General features: G+C 56.6%; 3 protein-coding genes across 3 annotated transcripts in view; 1 reads left to right on the forward strand and 2 right to left on the reverse strand.

The window, feature by feature from the left end:
* Positions 1–1693: 1693 nt before the first annotated feature.
* Positions 1694–6061, reverse strand: CCDC116 (coiled-coil domain containing 116). Its single transcript, XM_089894266.1, has 4 exons — positions 5871–6061; positions 4470–5033; positions 3737–4354; positions 1694–2595 (listed from the first exon to the last, which is right to left on the reverse strand). The coding sequence occupies exons 1-4, from the start codon at positions 5940–5942 to the stop codon at positions 1783–1785; spliced, it is 2067 nt and encodes a 688-aa protein (XP_089750392.1). The 5' UTR covers positions 5943–6061; the 3' UTR covers positions 1694–1782.
* A 2312-nt stretch (positions 6062–8373) lies between these two features.
* On the forward strand, positions 8374–14710 carry YDJC (YdjC chitooligosaccharide deacetylase homolog). The gene is made up of 5 exons (XM_022551436.3): positions 8374–8564; positions 8652–8811; positions 9008–9107; positions 9185–9362; positions 9547–14710. Exons 1-5 carry the CDS (start codon positions 8407–8409, stop codon positions 9914–9916), a joined length of 966 nt encoding a protein of 321 aa, XP_022407144.1. The 5' UTR covers positions 8374–8406; the 3' UTR covers positions 9917–14710.
* Positions 13897–20089, reverse strand: part of UBE2L3 (ubiquitin conjugating enzyme E2 L3) — a 43530-nt gene continuing 37337 nt past the window's right edge. The window contains exons 3-4 of the mRNA XM_022551203.3: positions 19741–19927; positions 13897–15311 (exon numbers count right to left, since the gene is read on the reverse strand). Of these exons, the coding sequence (XP_022406911.1) occupies positions 15157–15311; positions 19741–19927 (342 nt within the window). The 3' untranslated portion in view covers positions 13897–15156. The remainder of the gene's footprint in view (positions 15312–19740; positions 19928–20089) is intronic.

Below are 20089 nucleotides of genomic sequence, written 5' to 3' on the forward strand. Positions count from 1 at the left end.
GTCCACGAGGGATGTCCTAGCCTCAGCCCAGTCCCCAGCCGAAAGCAGCACTCCCACCCCAGCCGCTCTGGCTATACCACTGCCAGCTGAGCCCGTAGAACCCCCTCAGAATCATTACAGATGATGATTTTGTTTGAAGCCACTTAAATCTTGGTTTGTTACATGGCAACAGATGCCTGAAACAGGAGCTAAGGGGAGCGGTCTCTAGCATCATGTGCCAGTGGTGCCCAAAGGGGCTGCTCCCACCCCAGGGCCTAGATGTGTGCCTCTGAGGCTGGGGTGGGGGCATACACTCTTCTCCCTTGAAGACTGGGCAGCAGGACCTGGAAGCCAGAGGGTATTGGATGCACCAGTAGGGCCAATCAACGGTGGCCAGGTGATATGGCAGTAATGTACAAAGCAGCTGTTGTGGCCTCACATGGCGGCGGTGGTGGCAGTGGTGGCCTCGGAGGATAGGCATCAGCACCAAGCATGTGCTTTGAAGGATCCTTGTCACAACAGCTCTGTGGGAAAATGGGTTCCTGACTCCCCACCTAGGACCCTGGCCCCTCTGCCAGTCAGAGGAGCAGTTCCTCCTCCCCGAATCGCGGGGTCCTCCCTGCCTGGTTCCAGAGGAAGCTCTATAGTTGCTGTGTCCTCACCTGTGGGCCACTGAGCACGGTCAGGCCGAGCCGAGCAGGTCTGGCCTCTGCGCACCTGGCGGGCTCCAGGGGAGGCATGAGAGATCCACCAGCCTCCCCGAAATGGCGGCCTGCTCAGCGAGGCTAAGCATCTTCTCTCCACCATAGGGGCAGGGTGGGGGTAGGGGTGGAGCTGCTCCCTGGGTGAAGATGCCTGAAGGGGAACAAACAGGCTGCCTGAGGAAGGCAGAGGGGAGGAGCTGGGGGCACCAGATGGCCAGAAGCTCCAGGAGAACCTTGGACGTGAGATCCTCTGAGCACAGCACCAGCCGAGCCCACAGACCCTTCAAGAGAGAGAGCTGCCTTGCCCAGGGCCTCTGCGGAAGGGATAGTCACACAGCCAGCTGGGTCAGCCAATCCATGGCTTGACCTACCAGCAGCCCCTGCGTGACCTCAGGAGCACGAGCTGAGAAATACAAATTAGGAAGACAGGGGCTTCCCTGGTGGCGCAGTGGTTGAGAGTCCGCCTGCCAATGCAGGGGACACGGGTTCGTGCCCCAGTCCGGGAGGATCCCACATGCCGCGGAGCGGCTGGGCCCGTGAGCCATGGCCTCTGAGCCTGCGCATCCGGAGCCTGTGTTCCGCAACGGGAGAGGCCACAACAGTGAGAGGCATGCGTACAACAACAACAAAAAAAATTAGGAAGACAGGTAGTGGTGGGAGCATCAGGAGAGGGAGGATACGCCCTGGCAGAAGAGGAGCCCTAGGGAAGTGGGAGTATGATGCACAGGGGCTGTGAGGGTGGGGACCATGAGTCCTAAGAGGCTTGAAGAGGCAGGAAGGTGCAGACTGGAGTGCAGAAGAGCCAGCAGCAGAGCCCAGGAGGTCACAGGGCTCAGGGCACCGGCAGCTGCCGTGGAGGCCTGGCCCAGCTCTCCAGAGATGCTCCCCGGGGGCAGGTGGTCAGAAGGATGGCTGAGATCTCTGACAGGAAAACCGTGTTCCATCAACACAAGCTTTATTTCTCCCGTTGGCTCCCCTGAGAGGCTCAGCAGAGCTCCTCGTGGGCACTAGCTGCTCTGACCTCTGCTCAGGGTGGGATGGCTGCGAGGGCAGTGGCCGCTGGGGCGGAAGGAGTGGGGCATGGAGCACTCGGTGCACTTCAGGGGCCCCATGGGCAGTCACCATGGCCCACACCTGAGCCTGCCGCCGTGGCACTGACCACGGCCTCCTCTTGAGGCTCCAGGGAGCTCTGGGGTTCGCCCTCATCTCCAAAGTCATTCTCGTCCTCTTCCTCCTCCTCTCCATCCTCCTCCTTGTCCTCCTCCTCCTCCTCAATGCTCTGGTGGTCCTCCACGTCCATTGTCTGGTCGGACTGATGGGAGGCCATGCTGGTGTTGGCGGGGGACAGGAACAGCTTAGGCTCTGGAGGTCTGGCGGGCTCCTGCTTCGCGGCTGCCGGGCGCTCCTGTGAGGCAAGCAGCCGGGGGCCCGGGGACCTCATGTTGAGGCAGGACCCTGTGGGCTTGTCCTGGACCCTGTGGGTCCTGGCGGCCAGCTTGGACAGAGTGGTGGGTGTCCGCATGCTGTGCTGGGGGGTGCTGTGCTGGGAGGTGTGCCGGGAAGGGGGCCGGGATGCCCGCTGGGGTGACCGCTGGCTAAACTCGGCCTCCTCCAGCCTGCGCAGCAGGCAGCTCCAGTCGATTGTGGAGGACAGACGGATGCGCGAGCCCTTCACCTTCCTGAAGCCCAGGAAGAGGTCCAGGAGTGCCTCGGTGATGGGGAAGGAGATGAAGCCCAGCTGCCCAGTGAGGTTCTTCTCAAACCTGTACTTGCAGGCAAGCAAGGACACGGCCTGGCCCTTCAGGTAGTCAACGAGCTCCTCGTGCCAGGGGTTGGAGAGGCGGGACATGGTGGTGGACTTGGACAGGATGGAGGGCAGCGTCTTCTTCTTGGTGAACTTGTAACTGGGGCTCTGTGTGGCAGCAGGGAGGGAAAGGGAGACACGTCATCCACTTCTGCCTGCCACCCTGGGTGCCCTCCTCCCCAGAGCATCCTCCGCGTCACCCACGCGGCGCCGCGCTCAGTCCACTCAGGGTGCGGCCTCACCACATCTGCTCTGCTGGCCCGATGGAAAGCTGAGCTGGGGTCCTGCGTGCTGGCCCACCGCCTACTTACCACCCTGTTATCATGCCAGCCACACCAGTCAGGCCTGGGACAAGGCCAGTGACATCAGTCACTGTATCAGCCAAAAGGGAGCCTGCACAACCCTCGCCCAGGCCAGGGTTCAGAGGAGGGAAGCATGCCTGGGCCTTGATGAGTGAAAGCAGGGTCAGGGGCCACACTGGGGAGCCGCCAGGGTTAAGCCACCAAGTCCTCTCCACACCCTTCCCAAGCAACTCCCTCTCGGCGGGGCAGACACACTGGAGAGTCCTATCCTGGGCAGCAGGACCAGAGGGGGCTAGACCGCAGACACAGGGCCCTACTCTGGGCTCAGACCACTGTCCACGAGGGACAGGACCCTCCTCACATGGGAGGGCCTCTGAGATTCACATGCAAACGTTAAAAAAGTACCCAGAATAAAAAATAGCCTTTATTCATCTTTGACAACATGTGGTAGTAGCTAGGCCAGGATTCCTGGTCCCCTCATCAGCTCATCCCCTACCCAGGTGGTTTTCACAAGGGCAGGGCAAGAGACCTGGACCCTGGGCACCTGCTAGTGACAGTGGCCGCTAGGAGCGGTGGCGGTAGGAGCCCTTCCAGTGCAAACCCTCCCCTAAGAACCCTGGACCCAACCTTGAGGAGGTCACCTCCGGATACGGCACAGCAGGAGATGGCAAGAAGCCCCTTACCACGGAGGTGTGGGGTAAGAACCTGGGGAGGCAGTGGGAGGAGGATGGGAGGGAGGAGGCCAGCGGAGCTGAGACCGGGGTGGTGACATGGGTCTGTCGTGAGGGCACTTTCACCACAATCCCGGTGGCAGGCAGGGTAAGGTGCAGGTTCCACCAGGGCTGGGCCCTCTGGCTGGAGCTCAGAGGCCCAGAAGTGGGCATGGGTAGTCTCTGTACTTTGGGGTCCTGGTCAAGCCCCTCCTGCCTGGGGTGGGGTGAAGGGACCTTGGGCTCTTCTGTGGGTGTCACCTCAAGGCAGAACCTGGTGGCCACTTGGGTGCTAGACACCGGGGAGCCACCTTCCTTGGACTTGCCGCGTCCCCTGTACTTGATGCTCTTTCTGTGCTCCATCCTGGGGCTGGAGGTTGTGGTGGGCAGCAAATCGTAGGGCTCCTCCCCATCAGTGGGTGTGGCCAGCTTGGAGCTGGACTCTGGGGAGGGCTCCCATTCTGACGGGAAGAGAGGGCAGCCGTCTCTGTGGCAGGCACCACTGAGCTTGTCCACAGCCTGGCTGACCACGTCCTGCAGGGCGGGGAACAGGTGGTGCTCAGCCAGGAAGTCCAGGGTCCGATGGGGCTCTCGGAGCGCACAGTAGCCAGGCAGGTCAAAGGACCCTGGCTGGCTCAGCAAGGACTTCATCTTCTTGTTCAGCTCTGGCTTGAGGAAGATCAGCTCCCGCTCTGCTGGTCCCAGCTCCGACGCTTTGGGCGTGCCTGAGCTCGAGCCCAGCAGGCCTGAGAACCAGGACAGGGGCTGCTCTAGGGTCCACTGGCTGCTGGTCTGGCTGCCCAGTGAGTCCCATGGCAAGGAGTCCCCGTGGGGGCAGGACTGCCCCTGGCCTTTCTGCAGAGAGAGGAGGACTCTCAGAGGCATCCAGGGGCAGCCAAGCCAGGCCTGGCCCTGAGCTCTGGGCTGGGGTCCACCCCCGCCCCACCTGGGCTGCAGCCCCAGACCTCACCCCTCTGTTCTCCAGCTGCAGCAGCCGTTTGAGGTTCTTCTCCAGCAGGAGTTTGTCCTTCATGGGTGGCAGTGCACCTAAACTGCGGGCACCCAGGTCGCTGTCCCAGCTATGGGAGCCCGGCCAGTTGGCCGTGAAGCTGCTGTGGGAGTTGGACATGGAGCTGGAGCAGGACGGGTAATTGTTGGGGCGCCCCATGCAGAGGCTCGGCCGGGTGCAGTGCTGGTGCACGGTACTGAGGATGGGCCAGGCCCGCGCCTGACGCCCACCCCTTGGCACCTCCATCGGGTCCTCCACCTCCACCAGCGGCACCCCAGCCTCTGTCGTTACGGTGGCCATGAGCTCAGTTGCCTCCTCCACCACCGTCTGCAGGCTGTCCAGCACCTGACCCTCGACAAGGAAATCCAGGAAGCTCCTAAAGGGTCGAGGGCCCTTGGGGTTTCGGCGGTGGCTGCGGAGCCCTGAACTGCCTGAGGGGCCGTGCGTCGAAGTGGGGTGTGGTGTGTGGCCCAGCTTGGAGGCTTGCCCCATTTCCGGGAACAGTGACTTCTTAGGTGGCTGGACCTGAGCAGACAGGCATATCACTGTGGGCAGTGATGCCCCATGGGGGGAGGGGTCCCCTGGGGTCCTTCTAGGGCACCAGGAACTGGGTAGGAAGTGGGCAGTGGAAGAAACTGTTTTTCCTTTTTTTTTGGCTGTGCCACGCAGCATGCAGGATCTTAGTTCCCCAACCAGGGATTGAACCCGTGCCCCCTGCAGTGGAAGCATGGAGCCTTAACAACTGGACTAGGGAAGTCCCAGGAACTAGGTTTTGGAGCCAGGCAGCCCTGGATTTGGACCCTGGCTCTGCCAGCTTCAGGCCATGTGACTGTGGGCATGAAGGCCCCTCTTGAGGTCCAACTTCCTCTCTTGTAAAGTGGGGATCTGTTCAGGGTTGCCCTGAAGGCTCCCTGACATGTACATTTCACATACCCAAGACCTGGCTGGGGAGTCTGAAAGCCCACTTCTGCCCTCACCCAGGACGTGAATCACAAAACCCCTTAAGCCCCATCCCCACTGCTGGTCTGTACAGACTACCTGTGGTCCTGAGCCCTGTGCGCCCCATGGCTGCTTCTGCCCCTCGAGCCGTAGGCCCCGAGTAGACTCTATGCTCCCACTCTGGGGTTCTAGTCCACCATGCCCCTCCCAATCCGAGATCAGGGGACACAGGGAATGAGACGGAGACCGAGGTGACTAGGTAGGGCCCAGCAGGGGTAACTAGGAGTGGTCAAGGCAAAAGGTCACTAAGAGGTCCAGAGAGGACATCAGTAGGAAGTGAGAAAGGGGGCTGTGATCTGGGGCGCCAGAACTGGTGAGGAACATGTTGGAGGCTCAGAGTTGGGCCCTGCTGGGCACACTTACCCGGGCCACGTAGGTGGTGTGGCCAGTCTCGTCGTCCGCCAAGTATCCCGAATGGTGGCGACAGCTGGTCATGGTGCAGGTAGCCGGGCCCACTGCCCTCTTCCTCTCTCGTTGGTTCCGCGATGCAGCCGCAGATTCCTCTCTGAACCGGTCGGGGAGATGGTGTGAGGGTGCCCCCAGCCCTCCGTGGGTCTGCGTCTCCCTCCGTCCGTGGGCCGCTGGTCCCTGGCTCCCCGCACCCCACGTCCTTCACATGTCCGGCCGGTCTTCTGCTCGGAGCCCCGTGGGCGTCTCAGCACCGTCCGTGTCCAGAGTCGTCGGGGTTGGGGCCCCCGAGGGAGTGCGCATCCAGTCTCCGTCCATCTCTGGGCCCAGTGGGTCCGCCCTCCGTCCTCCTGGCCCTGGTGCCCTGGCCCCGGGGGACCCGCTCACCAAGTCCGCACCCGCTGGGCACACGCTCCAGCGCGATCCGCGCTGGGATCTTGGCGTCCGCGCCGCTGTGGGCCGCTGGCGGGCCTGCTTATTTGCATGCCGCGTCCTGATTGGCTCGCGCCGCGCCGTTCGCCGTTCGCCGTTCGCCGCCCGCTCCCGCGGCACAATAGTTGGGGCGGGGCCCACGCGGCTCCTCCCCCACTTTGCCGCTTTTGCCCCGCCCACATTCTCAGAGGGAGCGGGCGGCCGTCGCTGCTGCTGACCGGCTCGGTCCGGCCTGGAGGGGAACCTAAGGGACAAAGCCACGGCCTGTCCCGGTGACACAAGCAGCTTCCTCGGCTCCCCTCTTGGTCGCTGTGTTGTCCTTGGCTCCTGCTCGCGGACTGCTCCTTTCCAGGGTCCTCCCCTCGCCCAGTGTGGACACCCCAGGGTCTGTCCCCAGCACAGTGGGAGGCGTCCCGGCTCTAAGTCACAGACGAGCTTTGCTCTTTCCTGCCGGTGTGACTCAACTTCTTTAATCACCTGCTCCTTCTCTGTAAGTGGAGCTGATCGTCCTTCCACATGGGTTTGGAGAGTACATCAAATCTTCCTACAACACACCCGCACCCTGATAAAACCCTGTAAATCTTTACCTCCTCTCCCTCCTTTCCCTCTCTGTCCCGGAGGCCTTCCTAATGCAAACCCCCCCCCCCAGGTGTCACCTCCTCGGAGAAGCCTTCCCAGAGGGCCTGTCCCCCCAACAGAATTACAGCACACCCCATCCCAGACTCTGCCACACCGTGTTGTTACTTGACTGTCAGATCGCGCTCCTTGGAGATAGGAACTGCGGTGCTCACCCCTAACCCCTAATCTAATACCAGTAGGTGCTCAATAAATGTGAATTTCCTCCTACCAGCAGCGGACCCTCAGGGCCTCTGGCCTTTCCAGGACCAGCTTCCCAGTGGCTGAGATCCCACACTTTAATCACCACTATTGAACACAATAGTCCTTATGCCAAAAACTTGGTGAAGGGCTCTTTGAGGCCTCCAATTCTTACGTCCCCACGGAGGTGGGTATTATCTGTTATTTTCCAGTTCGGCTCTGTCCTCTTGGCCCCTGACCTGGGGGCCATCAGGGCATAGAGGAGCAGAGCAGACCAGAGGCAGGCCAGAGCTCCGGAGGTCAGTCCCAGCTCCACTGCTCCCCACAGAGTCACACAGGGCAAGACACTACCCCTCCCAACCTCAGTTTCCTCATCTGTAAAACAGGAATGACATGACCAACCTCATAGGCTGGATACAAATACTGCACTTTCCACTGGGAAAATCAAGACAGCCACATCACAATGAAAACCCTGGCTGTCAACCATGGTGATTATTTGTAAAGTCATTGGTAAGGAAAGCTTTTCTAGATCACAGAGGAAAAAAAAGAGGTCATGAGTGTAAAAGTTGTAGCCTGGCACAGAGCTCAAGAGATGGAAGCTGGGACTCATGCTTTCTGAAACAAAGCCATTGGTGTACATGCTTTCTTTCATGTTCTTATTGTTCAGAGCTTTTACAAATCAAGAAGAAGCCTCAACTTCGAAAATCGGCAAGACAAGTAGGCAATTTGAAAAAGAAGAAATACAAATAGCTAATAACATGAAAAAGTTCAGTCACTATCAAAAAAATGAAACACTACAAGAATGAGATAACACTGATGTGATCATTGTCTTCTCAAAACAACACAAAAAAGTTTGTGGTGAAGGAGCAGAAAACTTGGGTGTATTTATTTGCTTAGAGAAAATACCGGGAGACAGTACCCGGAAAGTGAACGGTGGTGATCTTGGGGGAGGGTAAGAGATTTTTTTTTCTTCAGGTTTATTTTTCCGTTTTTCATATTGAACATTTCTGCAGTCACTGCAAGTTTCGCGTTGCCATAAACCGGGCCGCGGTCCGGGTGGGGCGGGGCACTTTGGGTGGACGGCGGTTGCAGGGATCCCCGGAACCAGCAGGTGGCGAGAACAAAGGCTAAAGCGCGGGCGCGCCGGGCGCGTGCGTCGGGGCGGGGCCTCGGGCCGCGTCTGGGGCGGGGCCTGGACTGTCCGGCCCTAGTCCCACGGGCCCGAACAGCTGGTGGAGGGACCATGGCCCGTGTGCGGCTGGTGGTCACGGCAGATGACTTTGGTTACTGCCCGCGGCGCGACGAGGGCATTGTAGAAGCCTTCCTGGCGGGAGCTGTGACCAGCGTGTCCCTGCTGGTCAACGGCGCGGCAGCCGAGAGCGCGGCTGAGCTGGCCCGCAGGTGAGCAGCGGCCCTCTGCGGGGTCCGGGCGGGCTTGGGGGCCGCCGCGCCGCACCTCCGGTGCTCCCGCTCGCGCTCCGCCCGCAGGCACCGAATCCCCACGGGCCTCCACGCCAACCTATCCGAGGGCCGCCCCGTGGGCCCGGCCCGCCATGGCGCCTCGTCGCTGCTCGGCCCCGAAGGCTTCTTCCTTGGCAAGATGGGATTCCGGGAGGCGGTGGCCGCCGGAGAGGTGGTCTTGCCCCAGGTGCGGAGGTGCGGCTTCAGGAAGATGCTCGTGGTGACTCCCCCAAAGCTCCGCCCCGAGGGTACCGTGCGCAGAATTGGGCTCTGGATGCCTAACTGGTTCAAACACAGGGGCGATCACAGGGGACCACATGGACAGGGTCCTTCTGGGTAGCTGCTTCCGGACGTTCTGTGTGCCGATCACCTTCTTACTTCAGGTTCGAGGAGAGCTGGAGGCCCAGCTGAGCCGTTTCCGGGAATTACTGGGCAGGGACCCTACTCACGTGGACGGGCACCAGCACGTGCACGTGCTCCCAGGTGCGTGGGTTGGTGCTCCCAGGCCGGGGTGGGGGGGGTGCTGCATGTGCCTCTCCCTGACTCTGCCCCGCCCGCAGGAGTGTGCCAGGTGTTCGCCGAGGCGCTGCAGGCCTGCGGGGTGCGCTTCACTAGGCTGCCGATGGAGCGCGGGGTGGGCGGCTGCGCTTGGCTCGAGGCCCCAGCGCGCGCCTTCGCCTGCGCAGTGGAGCAAGACGCCCGCGCCGCCATGGGCCCCTTTGCCCGCCACGGCCTGCGGTAAGGCCCCCTGCCCCCTGCTGGGCCCAGGTCCCAGTATATCCAGCTGGCCGTTCACCTTGGCCAGCTGTGTCCGTTTCTCATCCTCGACCGGTGTTGTCCCCACCCCAGATCCGTCCCGCCCACGGCCTACCCCTATCCATTGCGGCCTGCAGCCGTGCCGCTGATGCCCCGGCATCTACAGGTGGACCGATGTCTTCGTGGGCCTGAGCACCTGCGGCCGGCACATGTCCGCTCACCACGTGTCAGGGGCACTGGCTAGGGCCCTGGAGGGTATACCCACTGGACGCGCAGTGACAGCCGAGCTGATGGCACACCCCGGCTATCCGAGTGTGCCTCCTGCTGGGGGCAGCGGTGAGGGTCCTGATGCCTTTTCCTGCTCCTGGGAGCGCCTACACGAGCTGCGTGTCCTCACAGCACCGGTGCTGTGGGCTCAGCTTGCCCAGGACGGCGTGCAGCTCTGCACCCTCCACGAGCTAGACTCCAAGAGGCCCGGAGAGGGGACCCCCAGCAAAGCCACTCTGGAAACCTTTATGGAGCCCTCCCCACTGTGACCCTGGCAGACAGCCAAGCATTAACGTCCCTTGGTGCCCAGGAAGGGAACTGGGTCCCAGAGCAGGCTGTGACTTCCCGGGCTGGATGCTGCCACCTCTGTGCCCAGGTCCTCATGGTTCAGAGTGGCGGCAGAGCTTCTGCAAGCCCTCTGGCTGCAGCAGGTGGCAGCCGTGACCTCTGGGCCTGGGGCCTGCCAAGCATTGTGGGGGGGGGGGTGTCACAGTGCTGTGTAAGCATCTTACTTGTTTGGGTGCACAGGGCAGAGATGGCTGTATTAATAAAGTAACATGTCCTGTAAACTTGGGTGTTTATAGACTGTGCCCGGGAAACCTTCCCAGACACAAGAAGGACACGAAACTCCTTTGGGGCCCACTGAGGTCACTGTTCCAGAAAAGATCTGCAGTGCCTCCACCTTTGGCGCTGCTTATGCTTAGGCTCTCTTTATTCTTTTCTTTTGGTGGGGGTGGGTAGGAGGAGGGGAGTGAGGGGTTGGAAGAATGTCTCACTAGGCTACTTTTTGGGAGGCATATTATAATCTCAATTTTGACTTTAAAGACATCACCTGTTCGAAGTAAGCAGCCCTTTGCCATCCTAGGGGATGGGTCTGAGGAGGTCCTGCAAACTTGCAGGAGTGTGTTTACGTTTTTCCAGGAGGGATGGTCTTCTACGGAAATGGCACCCCTGGTGATGTGTAGATGCCCTGTGACTGGGGCTCCTGTGGCCTGGATCAAGGCGATGCCAGGAGCAGATGGAAACCCATGTGGTCCTTCTTGTCTCATTTAATCTCACATCATAGTGCCTGTGTGCAGGCACCAGTGCCCCCATTTTGAAGATCTAGAGATAGTAGGGGAGCAGAGCTGTGAAGCTGCCTGTTCATTTACTCAACATGCCCTGGGCCTGAGTCTGTACCAAGCATGGAACCAGGGCCAAAAGATTTCTGCACTTTCTAAAGGGGTGAGGGTAGGGCCCCATCCCCTTGACTGGTGGCTTCAGCCCGCTCTTTCTGTCTCCATCCTCTACCCCTACCCTTCCTCTGACTTTGACTTCTCCAGCCGCAGGCCCTCTCCTCCCTCATTTCATCCAGGGCTGTGAACTGGAATGGCTGTGAATGTGGCCCTGGCCTCCCCGCCCCGGCCCGCTGGCGTCTGGCCGTGCTCCCACAGGCTGCTGGCTGGAGCTGGGCAGCAAGCAGAGGCACCTCCCTCGAGGCGGGTCTGTTGTTCTGAGAGGAGGGGCTGGCTGTATGGCTCCAGGGCCCAGGAGAGAGGTGTGGGTGACAAGGGAGAGACTGGGGGGTCTGCACAGATGCTGGAGGAAGCTGTGGGAGTGGCCAGTGTCACTCAGGGAGCCAGAGAGGGAGCAGCAGAGATAAGGGCCCAGATCAGCCCTAGGCCATGGGCACTGAAGAACAGAGAGAAAGGGACAAGAAGGCAGAGGGCCCATTTCGAGGCTGGCCACTGGCATCCCACCAGGGAGATGGGGTATTTTTCACATAAAACCTGCTGTGCCCCAGGACGGCCCAGGCTAGGGGTTTACTGTTAGCCACCAGTTCATCAGGCACGGAGGATCTGCTCCATGCCAGGCCAGGCCTGGGAGCTGGGACACAGCCTGCAAGGAGCTCACGGTCTGGTACACACATGGGGGCAGTCCTGTGACCGGGCTGCAGTCGGGGGTGGGAATACACAGCAAAGCATGGAGACAAAGCCTCTGCGATGTTGAGGAGACTTCCACTCTGGTGACAGCCCGCACGGCACCCCCAGGAGACCAGGCTGCCAGCACCCAGGAAACAGCCATCTACCAAGTGCAGCCTGGGCCAGGCACTGTGCTGTGCAAGATCAGACCTTCAGCTCTGCTCCTGGGGCAGGTGTGCCGTTCCCCCTCGTGCATGAGGGAAGCAGGTGAGGAGGAGCCAGTGCAGATGGGCAGGAGGACTGAGGTTCAGGTGCAGCCCTGCAGGGTGCGGCACGGACATGCTGCCAAGGGAAGACAGCGAGAGCAGGGCTGAGGCCACCCCCTGTGGACTTGGCACTGGGAAGTCCAGGGCCCTGGCCAAAGGAGCCCCAGGGGGCAGGAGGGCGCCAGAAGCCAGGCCGAGGTGATGCAGTCATTGCGAATCTCGAGCTGAACAATGAACAGAATGAGGAAGGCGAGAGGATGGTGGCCACCGAGTGGAGGGAGTTGAGAGGGTCTCACAGGCTTTGGGGAGGGTCTGTGGCTGTGTTTGGGCTCAAAGGGAGCCAGTCGTGGGAGGCAAGGGCACTGGAGCCAGGCTGTAACAGCACAGGCCCTTGACCGAGTCACTTTCCTCCTCTGTGGAAGCAGAGTAATGGTGCCCGTGGGTCTGTCCTGAGAGTTAGGACAGCGCTAGGATGAGTAGAGTCCCCACTGATGATCAAGGGAGGCCCCCAGCCTCCTTACTTTCTGGTGCCCCAGAAACTTGCCCCAGGAAGTTCCCTCTTGGATGGCAGACCTAGCTGTCAGGGTCTCAGCTGGTGTCAGACTCCAAGCAGAGGACTCAGCTGACAATAAGTGTCAGGGCCTTGGCTGGCCTGGTGCTGAGTCAGCACTAGGGCTGCAGTCGCAGTCAGGAGACTCGGAGGTGGGTTTGGGCTGGAGCTATTCAAGGAAGTGGCCCAGCCCCTCCCTTGGGCATACCCTCACCAGCTCCCTGAACTACTTCCAGACAGCACCCTCCTCAGGGCCCCAGTCTGCTCCTCCGTTAAATGTGGCTGAGGTGACACGTATACAGAGGTCACTCTCCCCTCCCCAGACACCCAAGGGTGTCTCTGCAGCCCTTTCTGCTTCCCTCAGCATGGCCAGAACACCTCTGTGCACCTCTCCTGAAGGTCAGGTATGGGGAGAAAGCCAGAAGAACCTGCCCAAGACCCCAGGCCACTAGCACTGCCCACCCCCAGTAAGGAAGAGACCCACACGACCAGACGAGTGTCCGAGAGCATTTTTATTAAGGGCAGCAGAGTAGATCGCAGCATCTTAGAAAGCCTAGTCCCCGCCATAGGGGGAAGGACGGGGGGACCGGGCAGGAGCGTGTATTCCCATGGGGCCCATCGGAGGTGTGGTGATCACAGCCCTCCCCTGCTCTGGGGGATCCAGCTGTCTGGCCCCGGAGCAGCAAGGCGCCTGCTGGCACGCTTCATGCCTGCCCGAGGGCTCGGGGAGTGCCCGCTGGTGGAGCAGGAGCCCAGCCGGAGGGAGGGACCGTCCACCACCCAGCTCTCGGAGGCCAGGCCCCTGCTGATGGGAGAACCCCGGCTGTGATGCCAGGGGATGCAAGTCCCTGAGGGGCCGCCGGCTTCGACCATGGTGGACGTCCTCCTGGTGGTGAGCAGAGAAGGAAGGGGGCGATGGGCGGGCAGAGCTACGCTGGTAGAAATACGAAGCAATGGGACAGTTTCCAGGAATGGCAATATTTCTGGATTCAGAGAAGCGACGAGAACAAATGGTGGCTTATCTGGATAGCTTCTGACAGAATTTGGCATTTTATTACAAATCTGCGTGTGAGTGAAATAAAGTCCATCATCGCCTTTCTGCTAATGAAGAGACAGACGTGGATGTGCTGGCCAGCGCCCTCACCAGCCCGGGCGCACGGGAGGCTCCAGAACGTGCCTCTTGCGTACCTGGGACTAAAGAAGTTGCGTTCATGAGACCCGCTGCAGGCTGCACATATGCGGCCTCACCCACCATCACCCCACCTCTGCACACAAGCCACCTCAGGTATGCAAGCCTGGAAAGACCTCAAGTTATAGAACTAAAATTAAAACAGAAAGCCAAGTTTAAGTCATCTTCTCCACAGGATCTAGCCCCTGGAGCGCCCAGAAGGGAAGCCACCAGTGGCAGAAGTGGAGGTGGTGACACACAGTGCTTGGACCACTAGCTTCCCCTGGGTGTCAGTGACAAGGACTCTACTTCAGGGACAGTCCCACTTCCTTTGAAAAGACATTAACATTCAAATCCTTACAAGTTCATCTGATGATAAATTCTAAGGTCAATTTTTATTTCTACAAAAAAAGGCAGTCAAAACAATATAAAACATGTAAAGGATATTACTGAGTGAGCTTCACGTGGAGCCTGACTCCGCGAAGGCCATGAGTCCAGTGGGAGGGGGAGGCCGTCCTGTTCCTGGGCTGGGCCGTCTGGATGCTCCAGAGGAAGGGCCAGTGGGGCGCCGGCGACCCCAGGCTGGTGCCGGTGACAGAGGAGTCTGCCAGAGGGTCAAACGTGCTGAGGAAGGGCCGCGGTGGGGCTGCTGCACTGAGGACGCAGAGGGTGAGCTCTGAGCTACGTCGGGTGGACACGTTGGTAACACGTGAGCGTGGAATTTCAAGTAGACACTCTGGCTTTAGCACTGTCCGCAGGGACCTGGACATCTTCTAGAACAGCTGCAGGGAGGAATGGCAACCTGTGGCCTCGGGAGCCTCTCTGGTGAAAAATTCCTCCCACAAGTGCACCGTGCTCTGGCTGGCACACCCCTGGGGGCTGCCGCAGACTTGGTGCTGGGGGTCTCCCTAAGCAGGCCGGCCCAGGTGGAGTTCATCATGATGCGGATGGCAGGGTCTGCCAATCTGGTCAGCATTACTGGGGTAACATTAGCCAGAGTTTTGCAGCAGAGCTAGGCCTCCCTTTCCACAGCTTTGTTTTTGGGAGGGGGTGGGAGTGGAGATGGTTGTTTGCTTGTTTTTTAATTTTTTTAAAAGGATATTATAAATCAGAGTCAAGAGAAACTTAACCGACTCCCACACCAGGCCGCGTGCCAAGGAGGGGAGCAGAGGAGCCGCAGAGGCCTCCACGGCCCCTCCCGGCGGGAGGCGGGGCCTGGGTTTGGGGAAGTGAGTGAAAAACAAACTAAATGCAAAAAGTGGGAGTTGCAAGGGCAGGGGAAGAGGGGAACCACAACTTTTTTTTAACCTTATGGGCTAAATGTAAACTGAAGATTCTGGATAAATTTGGACAGCAAAAGAAACACCATTCTTTTAAAGTAGACTGAAGCAGTGATTTTTAAAACAAAGAAAGCAGAACTAGAACATCTTAAATTTTTAATCCTTTCTTTACAGGTCACCTAGACCACTTTTGATTAAGAAAACTGTAGAAAGTTAGTAACTGCCACAAGCAGATGCCAGGCGGTGGCACATGTCAATTTTCCATAGAGTCCTGCTTCGTGGGGTGTCTGAATGCACTGCTCGGCATCTCTGCTCACACTTGCTGGAATCAATCGCGGCAGATTTTAGTCCACAGGTCGCTTTTCCCCATATTTCTTTGTAAACTCTTCAGCGTTCTTACAGAATTTTTTACGGTCCTTAGAGTATTCTTCAGCTAGGTCAGCCCGGAGCGGGTGCTCGGGCTGGGGGTCGTTCACCAGTGCTATGAGGGACTGGATGACTGCCAAGAAAAGGACAAGGCACCGCTGGTTAGAAGGCCCTTGGAAGGAGCATGGCAAGAAACACAGCTCTGATTAAATGTCTATATGCTTCTCAGACAGAGTGGCCTCCCATTCATGCAAAATTCTAACCACCAGCACTCAACCCATCATTCCCGTGATGAGAAGAAAGTGATGGAGGACATCTACTACATCTACTGTAGTGGATAACTAACCATACAGAGTGATGCCACGTTCTCTTCCTCCTCCTCCAGGAAGGCTTCCTGTACTGACACACTGGGGATGTCCCAGTCCCCAGTCATTCTCACCCCTCTCCTGAACTTTGGAGACCCAGGCCCACCACTGACACCCCCACTCTCATGCAGGTGAAGCTTCTCCAGGGCAGGGACTGGGCAATGTGCCCAGCACTACACTCGGTTCAGGGTGTGTGACAGGCCTGCACTGTGTAAATGGATAATGAGCCCACCCTGAAAGACCCCTAGCAGCTTCTGAACGGCCGAGAAAGGTTCACTCGACCACCCTGCATTAACCACCGGGAGGCTGTAGCCCTCATCAGCACTGCACAGTCCATTCCAGAGGTGGAAGTCACACGGATGGCTCAGGGTGGATTCCACAATGCTCCCCCAAAGGGCAGTCAGGCTCAGATGTGCTAGACGGCGAGCCCTGGACAGGAGGGCCAGGAGGGAGTGGAGGGTGGGGGAGGGGGAAGTATGGAAGGTCCAGGAACCCCTGGACTCCTCAGAAGTGGGGTGCATGCAGCCACCAGGCTTCCACACACGTCCCCTGACTCCCCCCAACCCCCACCAGGACCAGCACCCCCACTGTCCCAGCAAAAAGGCCCCTCTCCTCTGGACTGCCGATGCCAGGTGCCTTTATTGGGAGCCCACGCTCTTCACCCCAGTATCACAAGGAATGGGTTAAAAAAGCTTTTTGTTCCAGTTTCTCCTTGTCTGTCACAAATCCACATGGAGCTTAAGTGATTATTTACTTAATATATTTCTTTAAATCACATCAAAAATCTTTTTTAAAGGAAAGTTAACTATTAGTAACTCTTATGGAAAATCACTTTCACTTGCCATAAACTGAAGGCACGCGTCCATAAACATGAAATAAGCACCTATGCTGCCTCCTTCCCGGCCAGAGGAAGCAACCACCGGAACAAACACTCTTCCGAGTGGCTCTTTCTCAGCATCTCTGAGGCACCCCAGCCCACTGCACTCCAAGACTCTCCACACCACGCTCAGCCGTGAGACTGCTGTTCTTAACTTTTGGGAAACCTGAACCACATTTGCCCTATGGTTTCCCATCTTTTTCCAGGATTAGAAATGGTTCTGCAGCAGAGTTGACACTGATGAGTTTTCAAGTTTTCCTCCATTATGGAGACTCAGGCTGTCTGCTTCTCACTATGATCATCTTAATACCTAATGTATTAGCATCAAATACATTCATCGTTAAGACGTGCTTTTCAAAAGATAATTCACTTTGCAAGTTTGCAGTTTGTCTAATTCTTTTCAGAGAACTTGCCTTAAATATTTTCAAGTTAACTAAGTAGTTCTGATGAGTGCTTCATTCTTTCTCTACCCCTGTAAACTGTAAGAAAACCCAGCTGAGCTCGTTTGTTTCCACAGTGAGAACACCGACAGCTACAACGCTTTCCAAACCACAACCACAGCCCCATCCATCACTTTCACATACAGGGGGGGCACACTCATTATGTTTTACAAATGATCGAGCCCTGGCTTCTTGATCTCTTCCTTGACCCAAATGCTACTCAGAAGGATCTTTCCCCCTCCAAAATGTAGGGGCTTAAAAACATTATCAAAACTTACCTCCTTTCTCACTGTATATGATCAGAGACTAAAGTCTATAAAATTTCCTTGTTTTTGTTCTTTCTGACAGTTTGTGATGGAGGATGTAAACCGTATCTGTAGCTCGCCCCTTTTCATGGGGACCCAGTGAGCTCCATTCTCAGAGTAAAATGTGACCCATACCTTCCCCCATACATGAAGGCGTACAATGCAGTGGTCTTCCATGGATTGTGCTATGAAGGGTAAGTTTATTAATCTTATCCTGTTTATTGTATTTGAGTCCTCTTTCTAAAGTTTATCTACTTGATTTGTTATAAGACAGCAAATGGGTATGGGGGGACTAAAACATTTGATTTATGAATCTGACTTTTCTGTTTATATAATTTTGTTGCTGTGTTGTTTGGTTCGTATAGAGGTCAGTATTATACAGGCTTCCTTACTGACTATATTTCATATGGCGAATCTCTTTCACCACCAAACAAAGCCCTTGCTCTGTTGATAGGTATGTACCAGAACCAGACACACTGCTGAGGAAAACTCTGTTTTTACATCCCTTCTTCTGGTTATTGTTATTATTGCCAACTCCTACCACCTTTCTGTATGATACAGGTTTGCCTTGTTTCTTGACTTTTCTCCTATTTTTGCTCAATTTTTAATGCTTCTTTACTTTCTTTTTAAAAATTGAGATATAATCCACATACCAAAAAATAAACTCTCTGAGAAGTATGCAATTCAGTTGTTTTTTAGTATATTCACAAAATCGTGTGAGACCACCACTATCTAACTCCAGAACGTTTTCATCATCCCTAAAAGAATGCTCACTCTCCTTAGTAATCACTTCCTAGACCCCTCCCCCAGCCCCAGGCAAACACTAACCTCCTTTCTGACTATAGATCTGCCTATTCTGGACATTCCATATACTGTTGCTTCTCATTATTTGCAGTAGTTATCCACTAAAAAGTTGCTGTGAATGCTGAATTATAGTGAACCATGAGTGACCCAAGGAATGACCAGCTATAGAATCACCCAGCTGAGCCCAGTCAACCTACAGAAATAGAAATAATAAACTGTTGTTAATTTAAGCCACTAAGTTTTGAGATGGTTTGTAATACAGTAACAGGTAACTGAAACACGGGGGACACGGTGTCAAGTCCAGGGACGATATTCCTGAAGTGTGTGAGGATAAGCTCAAGGCCATGCCAGACGAATCTACAGAATGATCTAGAGAGAAACCCTGTCTCCGATCACAAAATAGCAATTCTGCCCGGTGCTGCATGTAGAACAGCACCGTGTTTAAGATAAAAGTTTTAACTTCAAAACCTAAGTCAGCAAGTACAAAAGAATGAAAAACCTCTCTTAGGTTTATCTATTTGAAAAAAGCACCCACAACCTGGAAAAGCAGAGCATGTTGGCTGCTCACTGAGACCTGAAGCTGAAAACAGGACCGGTGCTGCCACAGCCCTCTTGGGCAGCCTGCCTGTGGGCAGAGAGAGGGGCAGAGCACAGGTACCTGCGCCCAATTCTCAGGTGAGGGAGGAGACCCGTAACTCTCTGTGGTCTGGCCGCCTGAGCAAATGCAGCAACTGCAGGCTTACACACAGAGCTAGGAGTTTGTGTGCTTAAGAACAACTCTGTCAATCTTTTACAGACATCAGCTTGTGCACGACCAAGCACCAAGCCCCCTGGAGACCCCTCCACTGTGACTCCACGCTTGGTACCCACTGCTTTCTGCTGCTCAGCTGTGGGAGCCTGGTGGATGCCTTTCATGGTGGATGTTTCAGTGACTCTTTCAGGGGTTCCACTGGAAAATGACTGTGTATATCAGTCACCAAAAAAAAAAAACAACACTTGCAGCCTCTCAAATTCCAGCCTCATCCATTCTCCTTAATCTAAAAAGACCGTAAGTGGTTCAGGGAGTTACTTACAAGAAAGCCACCAAAAATATCAGGTTAGGATTGCAAAAGAAAATTCTAGAATTAAGAATAAAAACTAGACACAGTCTATAACAAAGTTTAGTCACCTGCCGGAGAAAAGAGGGGGGCGACCACAGTAGTGAATCAAGTACTTTTCCCAGAAAAATGAGGGCACCCAGACCCAGGGACACACAGGGAGTTCCAGGCCCACTAAGGCTGACTGTGTGCTTTCACGTGGGCACACTGCCCTCAAGTCTGGCCGTGCCCTCCCAAGACACCCCAGCATCCTGTGGCCTGCCACATGGCTCCGGCTCAAGCCCGCAGGCCCTCAACACCCTCCCTTCCCCCTTCCAGTCTGAGTCCATGTGCTAACTGCTGTGTGAGGCCACTTCCCCCCGCCCCAGGCAGCCCACAATCCTCACGAACACTCCCAGGGACAGGGTCACACCCCTCCCTGCATTGGGAGTGAGCGCTGGTCTGGTCTGTCTGCGCGGGTCCCCCTTGGGCTGCGAGCACAAGAACTCCTGCGTGGGCTGAAGCTTAGCTGAGATGTGCCAAGCCCATGGAACAGCGGGACCACAGCAGCCTTCTGTGGACACGGTGGTCAGTGCTATAGGATTTCTCTGGACTCCGTGCGACGTGGTGTCAGAAGGGACCTAGAAGGCCCTGCCCGCAGCAGTGTCCCCAGAAGACACGAAGAGACGCCTTACCTTGGTCAGTTTTGGTTGCTGGCTTCCAGTTTTCAGCACTAATTACCGGCAGACAGACCTGCCCCTTTTCATCAATGTTCGGGTGATAGATCTTCGTTTTAAATGTGATCTTCGGTGGTTTGAATGGGTACTCTGCTGGAAAGTTGATTTCAATTCTGAAGGCCCCTTTATCATATGGAGGGTTGTCCTGGAGGGAAAGGAAAGAGGGCGGAGTGAACCTGTAGCTGAGACAGGAATGTTCTAATTGTTCACTGGAAAAATTACTTTGTTTCAAGAGGTTGTATCAACTGAAGCCTTGTCACCTTCAGGGGAACAACAATCAATCTGTATTTCTAGAGCAACATGTCTG

The sequence above is a fragment of the Delphinapterus leucas genome, chromosome 14, assembly GCF_059928025.1.
Source record: "Delphinapterus leucas isolate spDelLeu-1000000601 "Yukka" chromosome 14, BTC_Dleu_Yukka2, whole genome shotgun sequence".
Taxonomy (NCBI): Eukaryota; Metazoa; Chordata; class Mammalia; order Artiodactyla; family Monodontidae; genus Delphinapterus; species Delphinapterus leucas.

Excerpts from the sequence above, each read along its gene's own strand:
- CCDC116 (XM_089894266.1), bottom strand. The coding sequence starts at position 5,942 with ATGACCAGCTGTCGCCACCATTCGGGATACTTGGCGGACGACGAGACT. Across the intron at positions 5,034-5,870 it reads ACACCACCTACGTGGCCCGG|GTCCAGCCACCTAAGAAGTC; the intron begins GTAAGTGTGCCC and ends CTGTCTGCTCAG. Across the intron at positions 4,355-4,469 it reads TGCAGCTGGAGAACAGAGGG|AAAGGCCAGGGGCAGTCCTG; the intron begins GTGAGGTCTGGG and ends CTCTCTCTGCAG.
- YDJC (XM_022551436.3), top strand. The coding sequence starts at position 8,407 with ATGGCCCGTGTGCGGCTGGTGGTCACGGCAGATGACTTTGGTTACTGC. Across the intron at positions 8,565-8,651 it reads GCGGCTGAGCTGGCCCGCAG|GCACCGAATCCCCACGGGCC; the intron begins GTGAGCAGCGGC and ends CTCCGCCCGCAG. Across the intron at positions 9,108-9,184 it reads GCACGTGCACGTGCTCCCAG|GAGTGTGCCAGGTGTTCGCC; the intron begins GTGCGTGGGTTG and ends CCCCGCCCGCAG.